This window comes from Manis javanica, chromosome 3, assembly GCF_040802235.1.
Source record: "Manis javanica isolate MJ-LG chromosome 3, MJ_LKY, whole genome shotgun sequence".
NCBI classification, from domain to species: Eukaryota; Metazoa; Chordata; class Mammalia; order Pholidota; family Manidae; genus Manis; species Manis javanica.
Genome location: NC_133158.1, coordinates 104863066 through 104877838, shown reverse-complemented (window position 1 = coordinate 104877838; position 14773 = coordinate 104863066). Strand labels below are relative to the sequence as shown.

The following is a 14773-nucleotide window of genomic DNA, read 5'->3' as shown; positions in this document are numbered from 1 at the left end:
AATTACTTTCACAAACCTTACCAGAGGGTCCTAAAGTCCTACTATTAAAGCAACGTTTCCTGCTAATTGGTGGCATTATTTAACATGTTTAACAATTTGAGGCACACACATAACTTCTCTTAAAAGATTAACTGTAATCCACAGTAAGAAAGCCAATATGAATTTGGTCAGCATTTTAAATGATAATTTCTGTTTTAAACAAATTAATAAATAGGCATGATTTCTCCTTGAAAAAACAGCATTATCTCCATTTTTTGAATCTGACTCTAACAGATGCAATATTGCTCTAGGGAACATTTTTAGTTTCTACAGTGACTGGAGTCCTACTGGCAATATAGTGAGTGAGGATGGGGATACAAACATTCTTCAATGGGTGGTAGAGCTCTGGATGGCCTAATACTGAGTCACCAAAAATGCCAAGTGTGCACCCTTTCAGATACACGGGATTCATGGCAAACTGCCATTGTTATGAGCTGAATTGTCTCAACTTAAAATTCATATAGTAAAGCCTTAACCTCCAACATGACTCTACTTGGAGATGTGGCCTTTAAAGAGGTAATTATGGTTACAAGCTGTCATTAAAATGGGGTCCTAACCCCCTAGGACTGATACTCTTTTAAAAAAAGGAAGAGCACAAGCCCAGTGAGGACACAACAGAAGGGCAGGCTTCTGCAAGCAAAGAGGAGATTCTGAGGAGAAATCAAACATGCTGGCACCTTGATCTTGGAAATCCAGCCTCTACAACTGTTTAAGCTCTCCAGTTTCTGTTTTTTTTAATGGTAGCCCTAGTAAACTAAGTCAGCCATTATGATAATAGAGATAATTACTTTAACAATTGATGGCAGACTCCACTGTTTTGTGGACCCAGTTCCCAACAATAACCACCTTCCCATTTAGTGGTAGTCATGAGGTGTATTTCTATCTAACAGGAGATAATTTTAAGTCTGCTTGGTGGGGTTTTTAGAAAATGTTTATGTGAATTACTGGGAGTGAAGACAAATTCAGCTTCAACAGTCTATTGCCTATTTTGTTCTTTCTGCTCTCTTCATATTCTCAATGTGGATGTGCAGTCACTGTCTTAGGGACATAAGCTAAAATGCTAAGGATGAAAGAACATAAAGAAAAATAATTTGGATTCCTGATTGTGTAGCTGAAAAAAGTCAGAGCATTACTGAAAATATAATGCTGTGCTAATAAAAGCCACTAATAGATGAAGAAAAATGTAATAGGAAATAATAAATATTTACCATTACCAATTGAAATCAATGATTCTGGTTGAACTTACTACATAGCTTTTGTGTTATTTCCAATATCAACTCCTTAGTAAAGAGAAGTCAAACATAGTTTTCAGTTTTAGGTAGAAATTATACATGTAGAGAACATGTTAGACATATTTTTTTACAACTTATTCTTGCATTTTATTGTTTACCAGGGGATTTTATTGGGGTTACCTGTAAATTCTATCATCCACCTCTATTTTGCACCATAAATTCCTCTGGGTGCAACTATAGGCCACAATCTGCATGCAAATTCTGTTTTTCCAATTCAATTCATGAATGTGGTTCAAGCCAATGACTCTTAGAGAGAGACTCATTTTCCTGCCGAAGAACTGTCGGATGATCGTATCAGAATGGTAAAGAAACCTGGCTTGAGTAGCATGACACTATTAAATTCACAGGGAGGCCAGAGAGCCACTCAGAGCTGTTTTGTGGTACAGCCATGAAGCTTCCACAGATCAGCCACAAAACATAGCTGTCCATCATTCTCAGCATGATGACTGCAACAAAGAGGGGTCCTAGGAAACGGATATGAATTTTAAGTGTAAAATACTGAACTGATGTCTAAAGTGGAATTGAAATATGCTATTCAAACTCCCCCTTTTTACTACCCTTCAAAACTCAGAAATCTGAATTTAAAAGGAACACTATTATGATTTGGAAAATTATAGATTTGTGGGAAAATAGTTGAAATTAATCTACAAACTATTATGGAGCAATCACTTAAAACACTATTTGCTAAAATATAACTAACTTGGAAAGTGTTAAGAAGTGTTCAATAAACACAAACATAAACTCGACACTGCATTATGGAGATCATCATAAAGCTTAATAAATAACCTTAACAAAATTTAATGTAAAGTTGTGTTTCACTTTTGACATATTCCACAGTAGACACAAATACTTAATGATGCTTATGGCAAAGTATTTAGGAAAAATCACTCTTAGTGGCTTTTCACATCATTTTCAGCCAATGGCAAATTCCACTGGCCACTTTCTTCATTACTATTCAACGAGAGGACATCCTTCATTTCGTATAGGTACAAAAAAGTTCCAAGGCAGCTCGTAACTGCCCCAAATCCCATACTAGCTAGTGCTAATTAAACTTGAAGAAAATTATTCCCTCTTCCTCAAGTTCAATTAGGCCATTCATGTTAAATGTTGATTAATTTATTGTTAAATAATCAACATTAAATATTTAATACCTTCATTTTAAGTTATTAGTAAGTTTATTAATAATTATTAAAAAATAAAAAATAATTAAACTAGGTAATTTTTGAGGTGTAATTTGTTAATAATCCTACCTACAGTATCTAAACTTGAGAAGAGGGTTTAGCCTGAAGTTACTAATGTCAAGCAGGATGGAAGATGAAAATATCCTGCTAAACTTGCAGGGAAAATAGTATCTCATTTTGGAAAAGTTGCCAAGTTTATTAATCACAAACTGAAACCTATGGCATTATTTCGATGATATGTGCTTAGATTTTATCAAAAAAAAAAACCCCAAAAAACAGCAATCATTTTACGATTTGTAACAGTGAATTTCAGCAATGGACAAATAGCATTGAATTCCTGTGAGAACGATATATCATTGTTGCTACTTAATATGCATTCACTCCTGAAATGTCTATGAATTCAATATAAATTTAATGCAACTTGAAAACACCATAGAAAATGATAATGGACAGGGTACTTACACTTCTGTATTTCACAATGTATTCCAAAATAGGGGCTCCTCCATCATCCTGTTTGGTGATACTGAGTTTAAAGCTCTTCCCACTGCTCGGCTGCCCATGGATTGATGGAGGACTTGGTTCACCTAAATATGCAATACAACATTCTTGATATCTGCACACACCTCAGATACCTAGAGAAACTGCATTTTAATAAAAATACCACTGTCTCGTCATAAAAATATACGACGTTATCCTGAATTTACCATTAGCTATTTGCTCTTCATTGCTATACAACTTCTGATCCTCTTTTCCTATCCAAGAAACAGCAACATTCATAAATCTAAAAGTATGCCAAAATAGTGAAACCTTAGGACTGAATATATTATTTACAGTGATGTGCAAATGCTCTGAGAATAGTACAAATTATACAAGTGTACATTATTTCTTGTGTTATTAATAGCGTGCAAACCTATTTATTTTATTAATGTAAATTTATTTTGTAAATATTTTATACTAATGTATTATATATTGATTTAACATGTTAAGGCATCACACTATATGGAATATATACCTACCAGAAAAGATACGGCTTAGCAATTAGTTATCTGATTCAATGAACATTTTTTAACTAGATGCAGATTTGAATAAAGGAATTTTGCAGTGTTCAATCTATAGACATGTGTTTCAAAATCTTTTTTCTTATAACTTCATGAATATACTTGCCTTTAATGTTATTTTCCCCCTTGAGATGGTCCTATTACAAAGATGCTACAATATTTTTAATAGTAACTGGGATCTACTAAAGTGTAAGAATTTTCTACATGAAGGATGCAATCATTGCTTGACAGCTTAGACTGGGAACTCCCTGCTGTGTGTCACTTATGCGATGTCCTAGGCATACACTGGCATCTTCTGCCTTGTTTTCTCCAATCCCTTGTGGATATGAGTCTGGTAATACTAAGGAAGTCTTGCGGCATGTGGGTAAAATTGCAACATTTCCAGAATTTTTTATGTGGCCTTAGTGTATCTCCATATCAATAGGTGTTTCCAAGGGGTGGAGAGAAGTAGTCCACCTCCATATTATTAGGTAATTACAAGGAGGAGTGAGGGCATAACTGGACTGGAGAGGTTGGTTGGGGTCCCTTTTTGGCAGCCAGTTGGGAGAGACACTGGAGAAAGTGGACAACTGCTTGTAAGCAATAAATGGGTTTCTCCCACTTTATTTCTCCCTTTGACTGATTTCTGTTCAAAGGTATTTTGCCCTGGGCTGAGAAGGTGTTATACCCCCTAGAGTTACAGGGGACATGCTCTAGTTTGCAAGGCTACACAGACACTTGTAGAACCTGGCCTTCTCAAAGGAATGACAGGACAAATTAAACAGAACAAAGTAAAAAGAGCACTGTATATCTCCAAACCTGGAGAACCTGGGGTTTTTCTCATAGTATTTTTATTTCTAATATAGTATTTATAACCTTAAGTGAGTAAGTAGCTTTTTTAAGAAAGTCAAATCATTAAAGAAATATGACAGTTGGGTGTATGGACATGCAAGTAAATAGTAATAATAATAATAAGTAGCCTTGTAAGGTACAGCCATTTAGAAACAAAGTATATAGAAGAACTGTAGTGATTGTCAGTTCATTAAAATGAACTAATTAGTGTGCAGATATTATGACATGACTTGCATGTGCATGTTATGCATATTGTCTGTATGCAATATATTTCAATAAATGAATGAAAACTTTTGTAAAACCAGTACAACAATTTCTGAAAAGGATTTTATAAGAGAGTATGGAAATCTAAATATTGTGAAATGGATTTTATACTCAAGTGTTTTAGTATCATTTCTAAATTGAATTTTAGAATTTACAGATGGTATAATTTCACTTAATAATATATTGTAATCATATTGTTTTTAATAATAGCATTTTTAGGTAGTTATAAGCAGAGACTATATTTTAGCAACATTTAAACATATATGCTTAAAATATTTATGCCTATATTTAACCTTTAAAATATACCAAATTTGTGATTTCATCTGTTCTTTTAAAAATAAAGTTCAAAGCAAATGTACATTCTATCAGACAGAAATTGATTAAAATAACTGTTTCTATTAGCTGTTAGAATGTTTATGCAAAACAATATAAATAATTATCAAAAAGTAATAATGGATAATGATATATTAAGTACTTTGCACTTATTACCCAATTTAAACTTTAAAAAATACTGTGTAGTAGCTAAATATATATGTTTATTATTAAAAACCTAATGCCAAACTCAACTGTCAGGGTCTCAATGTCTAGGACAGAAGTCTACCAAGTCAACAGCAGTACACTAAGAAATCAGAAGTGTTATAATTTTAAAGGAAAATATTTTTTTTAAAGGGAGAGGTGTTTTTATGTTTGAAATACCTAGAATGGTGTTTCATGAGTGAAGGAAAGTGTGCCTAAATGAAGAAGGAAAGAAAGTTGGAGGTTAGCCAGCATTTTACTGAAGAGATCATGCCTTCACTGGGGACTGCGTAGTGAACCCAGGAGATGATAAAAAGGAGAGGAAGCAAGACAAATACACAGTACTTTGGGGAAAGTAAACAGCATGACCAGAATTTAATTCAACCTACCAGCACCAAGAGTACTGTGGTAGTGGGAGGAGCAAGTGTGAGCAAGGCAGGCAGAAGTGTATGGACGGAAGGTGGGAATGGGAAGGTTGGTGCTGTTGAGGACTGTTAAGTAAAAATGTTTACACTTTTGTAAAGTCACTCTAAAATCATTTTAGTCTGAAAGTATGATTGTGAATCATCCTGGTCAGAAAATAATGAGGGACCGAGAAACATGCTGGCATCAGGAGTGGAGAAAAGAGAATGCACTGAGATTTTATGAGAACCAACAGAGAAGAACTGGTCACCAATTAGGGTAAGATAATTTACTGTGGCCATTTTGACTATACCGCTATGTGTGTACAACAGCAGGGTTCTGCACAGATTTTATGACAGATTTGTTGCATCACAGTCAAGTTTTCTAAATTTTTAAACAAGGTGTTCAACATAAGAGAAACGGAATTCTTTTGAAATTTATCTTGACTTCACGTAAACTCAACTCATTTACAACACCCTAAACAGGGTAGTAACGAGAACAAGGCTAGCGCAGTCTTACAGTCACCACTGTAATAGGTTTAGTTAGTGGAGCCTTTTTCTCACATGTATGGCCAACATAATTTATAGGATAAAAACATTAGTCATGCCTCATCAAAAGATCAGAATATTGGACATGTTACATAGACACTTTTTCTACTTCCTCACAGAATATAGTCTGAGTACTAAATCCAAACAATCAGACTTTGAAGAAGTAGAATACGTTCTTGATCAGGAGAATTTCCTGAGAGCAATTTTACTGTCTATATGGCAATGTGTCTTTTCTTTTTTTGCCTTGCTCCAGAGCAAAGGTATTTTTATAAATCTGAGATGCCACTCTGTTCAGAAACCACTTGAACAGACATAATTCACTTCCCCAAAGTGCTGAAACATCTCTCTGCATTCTAAAATCCCATTTAAATTTGCAAGTGAAAAGAATAGCAACAGAGAGCAAAACAGAGATGATTACTTACGAACAGGCAATGTTTGGAAGATTTCTATTTTACTGTAATCTCCTTGCCCTTTTCCATTTACAGCTGCAACCCTGATTTCATAAGTTGTATTTGGTTCCAGGTTGGTCAAAACAACCATTGCTAGAAGAGAGATTAATGCATTTTAATAAGTAAACAAATCAACCTATTACAAAGCTGAGTATTTCGATGTAAATCTCTCCATAAAATACCCCAAAATGTGGGAAATACATATAGAAAGAGAATATGTGAACAGTCCTCTTTTTCACCTCCATTTTAGTTTTCTAACGTCATGTAGTCACTTTCAAAAAAGAATATTAATAGTTTCTCCTGTGATACTTAGATGCACAAAGTAGAAAGCAAAATCTGTGCTTTCATTTTTTAAATATCCAAGAAATAAGAATGATTTAAATAAAATATCTTTACCATATCCATCCCAAATGTATATTCTAAATGTAATCTTCCTATAGAATTTGATGGAGATAGGGAATTCACCATACAGAACTCTGGCCTCTGGTATAAGGTTCTCAGTTCTAGAGCCAAAGTGGATCATTTATTTGATTATCTCAAATCAAATCAAATTATTTTTAATGCTAGTTTTAAGGCTGTAGTCTCTTGAATTTTCTTCTTCTTTTGTCATGTACCAGACTTGAATTCAACATGACACAAAGGAAGAAGAAAGAATCTGAAAAACAGTAGAGGGGATGAAAAGGTTGTCAGAAACATCTCCTGGTCATGTCAACCTCTTTAATTTTGCCATAAAATTTTAGATACAATTGCAGATTTCTAAATATTACATACATCTTTAAAAATCCCTATGATGTAGCTAACAAACTTCCATTAGATAAAACAGCCTTTGCTAAAGAGCAAAAATTAACCAGTAGAAATGGTAAAGCTTTGATAAACAAAAAAGAGAGAGTTATGTCTGGATTACATAATAACTCCAAGTCAAATAATCTATTCATAATAGGAGATATAATCAATCAAAATAAATGTTTCAATCATAGTTAGCCAGGATCATATTTGTAGAGCTATTGATTTATGTGAACCAAGACTGAAGTTGGTATACATTTCAATGAAATTCCAATATAAATTATTAGTATATTTCTGATAATTAATTACATTATAATACAGGTTCCCTAGATAACATTTTTCATCCTACACTGTATAAATATAGTTAATGAATTTGGTTTGATACTTCCTTTATACCATTATTTTCCCTGCTACTATCATGACATAGCTCTTAACCTATAATTATTTACTTTTCATTAAATTACTTATTAAAATAAACTATATAAAGAAAAAAAGTTGCCAGAAGCAACTGATATATCTGGTATATCTCACCATATATACCAGATAACTATTAACGACAAAAATACAGAGTCCATATATCAACCAGGTTTTATTTATTCCAGGACAAGTGTCCTAAAAACAGCAGAAAGGATAAATTTCCAACTGGCAAAATTTTATTTGTATTTCTCAGTTTCTCTAACTTTTAAGAAAACAGAACTAGCTTTGAGAGTTTATTACCTCAGATTATAACACTTGGTGTCAGAGTTAAGGGATGCCACCTGGGAAAAGACTGACTGGTAGGGAAAATCCAACTGATTAGAAGCTGCAAGGATAAATAGGAAAACCAAGGCTTGAATTCTCACATTTCCAATGGCTAACAGTCTGCGAGCTTTTGGAGGAAATCCAAACCCAGTTGGTTGATGACCTGGAGTCAATGTACATATATCATCAGTCCAAGAAAAAGAATATGGCTACAATGGAGAGGTGAGTGCACAGATGGATCTGGTCATGCACATTATGGATAGGGAGGAAGGAATCCAACTTAGAGTTAGGAGGCTAAAATGCTAAGAAGTTGGAATCTTGTGCTTAGAAAGTTTTTGCTGAAGGTCAGCACAAGAAAGAATTCAGGAGTTTAAAATCCATCATATTTTATCCATTTATTCAGTATATTAATAAATAAATTTAAAACTGTTCTGCAAAAGTTAAACTTTATAAAAGATTATATATTCTACAGGGCTTATAATAAAAATGATTAGGCCCTTGGACTATCAGTGATGTGGAACTGCCGAAGTTTAATCCAATGTCATGGAGCAGTCAGTGTTGATTATCCTCCTCTTTTTTACCCTAATGGAGAATGACTTGATGTGGCATGGGGACATATACAAGCCTCATGAAGGAGCTTGTTGACTACGATAGCCTTTGTAAAAAGACACTGTTGTGATGTGTGCCTTAGATGCATGAAAGAAGTTATGTGACTCTAGGCCTGATTCCACTTCCACCACTGACTGAGTTCAACCAAGTGTTAGGGAGGAGTTCATCTCTCAATTTTTAAATACAATTTTATTAAATGACATAGAAACAAAAACACAAAAGGTGTGGATAAAAGAATTTGTAATCTGTGAAATAATCACTACCATACATTAATTATCTGTGCCCATGGAGATATTACCTATAAACTGTGAGATAATGCAAAACAATAGATAGTCCAAAGTTATTCATCTTGGATTCTATGTTTAATGGCAAAATACTCTTGGTTTATTAGTAAAAGCAGTCAGTGATCTTTACTTATAACTATTAACATTTACCCAGATAATCTATATAGAAAGTATTGTACACAACAATATATGAGAGAGTCCTACAGAAGCTTTTACTGCTGCAGACAACTTTGGTATGAGAAATGTTTCTCCATTTTTCTATGATGTAAAGGTGCAGCTGATCCCATCACTTTAAGATCAAGTGCTGGACTGTAACTCAGCTGTGTTGATGAGAACAACTGGTTGTGCTTATATTTATTTGTTTGCCTTGATACAATTAAGCAAGAAAGTGATACTTAAAGTACCCATATTTAATTGTAAATAAATCTCTTCCTAATTCAGACTTGTAGAGATTGGACTGTTCATCTCTCTAGGTTAAAAGTGGTAACAATAGAGATTTCAAGTATCAGAGCATACCAAATAAGGGAAACAGAGGTTATTAAACAATTACAACTATCCCCACCCCCAAAAAACACCCCACTTCACATTTTACTTCAATTATCTGAGTATTTCTAGTAAAAGCTCTTTCTGGTTTGGATTGTCAGCATTTCTTGAACATTTCAAAGGGGTTGTGAGTTTGCTTAGAGTGTCCCTCTGTCTCCGCTAAAAGGAAACTTAATTCTTTAATTACATTATGATTAATTCAGAAACTTATTTCCCCATGTTTCCTCATATTCTTTCTCTCCTTTATTCATTGAATTTCACAGCAGAGCAGTTTGCAGAGGAGAAAAGCAAAGGTAAATACTGGCTGAACTGTTACTACAATGCTGGGCTACAACACTTAAAGGTGAAGTGGATGGAGGGAGCCCTTATAGAGGGTCTTCAAAATTATAAGGGGGAGGCATGGAAAGAAACCTATTGATGCAAGCTTTACAAAGCATATATACATGAGGAAATCAGTCTGCTTTTGAGTTCTAACTCTGAAGGTTTGGGTACAATAATCTTTATTATGAGACTTATTAACATTGTGTGAACATAAAGATTATTGTGTGAAATAAAAAGAACTCCATAAATTGGGACCAATTTAAAGAGAAGGAAATGAAAAGATTCGGGGGAGGCAAAGCCCGAATCTGTAATTTGACTTGCCTTTCTTAAATGAGAGGATATATACATTAAATCATCATTCATAATTTGCTGCCATATTACCAAACATAGGGTTTTTGAATATACAAGGTAGGACTTGAATGCAAACTACCACTTGGAAAACAAAGGGCTGGGGACTCTGTAATGGGGCCACACCTCAGTTGGGGGAGTCAGTTAATGTAAGACTCGATTTCCCCAAATATGACCATACAATAGAACAAAAAGACCACAAACAGAGGTGTGGGATGGGTTCTTTCCCTGTAATTATTAGAAATTCAAACTAAAATATTAGGTGAAAGTGGATTTAGATTACAAACTATGAAAAGTTCTCTAAAGACAGATGACATAAATTAAGGTCTTTTATATTTATATTCAGTCAGCATGATTTGGAAATCAATGTTGTTCTGAAAATGATAATCACAAATCTTTCTTTGATATGGCAACAGGGTTAGGTTCCATAAAGAAATCTAGTTTATTTCACTCATGTAATGTTTCTGCTTAATTTAAATATAATTGCGTTTCATAAATGACCATTTGTCACCTGGCTATACATGCAAAAAGCACAGCAAAATATTGAAATGCATGAAAAAAATGGCATTTAAATTGGCAAATGGTAGAAGAGGCACCTTTTTACATTTTTTAACAAGTATGGGAATGATATTGCTAGAGAGACAAATTTGAAATTGTATTCTCCCTTTAAGAAGGGAATCAGACTTTTTTAAAGGAAGTTGGACAAAGTAAGTTTTCATTTGTTCAGATAATGTATTTTAAATCCCTTCCCTTTGGTTGTCAAGTGAAGCAAAGGCTACAACATACTTACCAACCTTAGAACAAAATAAATTACACATTTGCTAACTAATTAGGCTGAGCAAAGTTCTATGGCAAGATTAAGTTTAGCCATGCTCTTTTTGCTCTTTAAAACTCCTGGATCTTTTCATGGGGTTTTCCTGACATCAGTGTAAGCAGATATGGACTCCCTAGATGTAGAACTGCTGTATCACCCTTGTTCAGGTTCTCAAGAACTATGAAACATGTCAAGATGGCCATGAAAAGTCACAAAGTTTAGCTAGGATAAAACTGATCATTCAAAATTTTATTTGCTATTATCTCTTCAGCTAAATATGAAACTATAATGAAATCCCTTCAGTTTCTCAACTAAAGCTCAGTTTTTGTTCTCTAAACAACTAAAACAGCCAAAAAAAATTTTTGAGAGAATTCTGACTCCCTTCTGCAGAAGTGTACAAGTGTTGAACAAAAATAAAGATACTGTAATATTTTGCCTTTTTTATCTATTATGTAGAATTTTTAAAGACTCCAGTTATTCTTTATCTACATAAGAATGATTTGACGGATAATTCCATTGCTAACATAAAGCACCTTTAGTTTCTTAAGTTTCTGTAAGTAATCATCTTAGTTAACTTATATTTTCATTTGCTTTTGACAATTTAAATTTTCATTTTTATACAAATTATACTGTCCCAAGATTTCAGTAGTTGCAAGAAAACATAATCTCATCTTCTTAAAAGTATCTTATAGACTTTTATGAATCATAATATATAATTTATGTGGATATATACTTTAATATAAATAATATTTACAAATGGATTGTTTGTAATAAATAACTCATATGGATATATATTTTGATGAATGGTAGAAAAGCAAAATTAATCAAATGAGTATGTTATTTCTGTGGGGCGTTTGCTAAAAAAATATGTTGATAGGACTATTTTAAGATCATAGCTCACCACTTCTAAATTTTCATAATTTTTATTGTATTGCTTTTTATGTTCTTTTCATTATGAGTATAAACTACGCATTAAAATAAACAATTTCACAATTGAGTTTTAACTGACATAAATTTTATACAATACATATTGTCTCTTCCAATCAAAGGGCTTCCCTTGAAATATGCTCTATAAAAATCTTGATTGAAAAACAGAACAGTTCCATCAAAAATATATTTTCATAAACAATTCATACCTTTTTTATTTCAAATGTGATGTTTCTTAGCATATAAAAATTATTCACACAAAGAGAGTTCAATTGTTTTTTTTCCAGGACCTGCTTAGTATGTAAAATATGATAGTTGCATAATTACCAAACATTTACTTCTGTACTCTAAAACAACAGGTTTTTATAAAATATTCATGAAATCTCTTGATGATTAAAAATAATCAGAATATTGTTTTACACTCACAAATATGTTAACTTCCCAAAATGCCTATACCCACAAAACTCTTTTAATGCTACAAGGTTTGTTTGTTTGTTTATTTATTTATGGCAGGAGTTGGGAGCATAAATTAAGCTTTTGCAATTAAATGCCCCTTCCTCTACCATGCCTATAGAAAAGCTAAGTCTCATTGTAGCTGTTAACCTTGTAATAATATTTATACATATTTTTCTGCATTATTGATTAAACCTTCTGTTCCTTACTTTGGCTGCTTTATTATAAGAAACTTTTTATTTTAAGGGATCTGGTGAGCAGGACACATATCATGCATGTCATGTATATTGTTTTCAGTACTCACAGAGCCTTTAAATTTTGAATGCAAAATAAGAATTCAATAAAGACTTTTTGAAAGGCATTTAAAAAAAATATACCAAGCAAACCATCGCCTTGAAAGAAATTAACCCAAACAGGTCACATGCTAAATCTATGATTGTCCTTTATAATTTATTGACTCTTCTCTTGTGTTACTAAACATCTAAACCACGTTTTACTTCTCCAAGTGAAACTTTTGTTTGTAGGAAAAATTCACTATTCAAATCCTATTTGATGGTATTTCACTTAATAATTCACAGGACCACATGACACAATCAGTAAAAATGCAGTGATGAGAGATTCAGAGCAAAGTCAGACCAGACTGTGATTATTAAGATTTCTGATTCTTAGATCTCTCATTGTAGACTTAACAGTAAGTCAGTTTGTTTTATGTATCCCATTCAGAGTCCCTAGCCACATTTCCAAATAATGAAGAATGAACAGTTCTTACTCTGTCATTTATGCTATCATGTAAAACCCCGAATCATACAGTCCAAAATCAGATTCACAAACAACACACCAAGTGCAACTTGGCCCGTTTTTTCCCTCATAGTTTCTTTGAAAAGTTTTCTTCCTCTGTTTTCAAAGAAGTTATATTCTATTAAACAAACAAACAAACAAACTTGTAACAGTACTTAAAATTTAGAGAGGCCATGATTTTCCATAGTTAACTCAAATATCTCCATTAGTTCTAATCAATTGTTTGCTGTTTTTCAATGAATTTCAAGACATAGCAACTTTTTACTTTCCTTAGATATTTGGGAATATGTTCCTTTCTGAGCCTTATTGTTTAATATGGCTTTATTTCACTTTCTATCTAACTTTAAGTGTTTCAAAGAAATTTATACAAATATTTGCCATTGATATTTTAGGGATTACCATATCCTTAAAAAAATTGTGACAAAAATTTATCTGTGAATAATATTTTGCACATTTTATGAAAATGGGAAGCTATTGCTGTTACACCTCCCCTTACTGTTCCATTCCCCTTTCCCTCTGGTTGAAGTGATTTCCCTGGAGATGTAAAGGACTGGCACCCTAAGAAGACCCTAAGTTTACACCTCAGTCTGATCCTTGGACATACACAGCTTGCAACATCAGTTTAAAAGATAAATAGATAAAAAAGGATAACAGAAAATAATTAAACCTGGGGAAAGGAAGAATCGGATTTCCAGAGTCACCACATTATAAGATTCAAATGTCTACTTGTCAACATAAAATCATAAGGCATGCAAAGAAACAGGAAGTATGGCCCATTCAAAGGAAAAAAAATCAACAGAAAATGTCCCTGAAAAAGATTTCATTGCACATATACTAGACAAAGATTGTGAATGAACTGTCTTAAAGATGCTCAAAGAACAGAAAAAAGAAATAGACAAAGTTAAGGAAATAATATATGACCAAAATAAAAAAAGAAAGGAATATAAAAGACATCAAAAAGAAATTCTGGAGCTTAAATGTTCGTAGCTGAAATAAAAAATTTATTAGAGGGATTCACAGGCAGATATGAGAACATTGAAAAAAGAATCAATGATCTTGAAGATAGCACAGTGGAAACTGAGAAAAAAAAGAAGAGATTGAAGGAAATAGAGCAAAGACTAAGGAACTGTGGGACATGATCATATAGATCAACAATCTCACTTCTGGGGAAGAAGAAGAAGAAGAAGAAGAGAGAGAGAGAGAGAGAGAGAGAGAGAGAGAGAGAGAGAGAGAGAGAGAGAGAGAGAGAGAGAGAGAGAGAGAGAGAGAGAGAATATTTGAAGAATTAATACCTGAAAACTTCAGCCATGAATATAAACATTGAAGAAGCTAAGCGAATTTCAATGTTGATGAACTCAAAAAAGCCTGCATCAAGACACATTATAATCAAACTTTCAGAAGTCAAGGACAGAGAATCTTGAAAGTAGCATGAAAGAAGTGACTCACCACATGTAAGGGATCCTCAATTGTGTTAGCAGCAGATTCCTCATCAGAAACCGGCAGTCTAACCAAAGTGGGATGACTTATTCAAAGCACTAAAAAGGAAAAATACTATCCTAAAACTGTCAAAGA

The 14773-nt window shown here is 33.2% G+C and overlaps 1 protein-coding gene across 3 annotated transcripts in view; it reads right to left on the bottom strand.

Annotated features, from left to right (window-relative positions):
• Positions 1-14773, bottom strand: part of NCAM2 (neural cell adhesion molecule 2) — a 508052-nt gene that overhangs the window by 56428 nt on the left and 436851 nt on the right. For all 3 annotated transcript variants that reach the window (XM_073231839.1, XM_037012663.2, XM_037012664.2), the window contains 2 exons: positions 6554-6673; positions 2975-3096 (listed from right to left, as the gene is read on the bottom strand). In XM_073231839.1, the coding sequence (XP_073087940.1) occupies positions 2975-3096; positions 6554-6673 (242 nt within the window). The remainder of the gene's footprint in view (positions 1-2974; positions 3097-6553; positions 6674-14773) is intronic.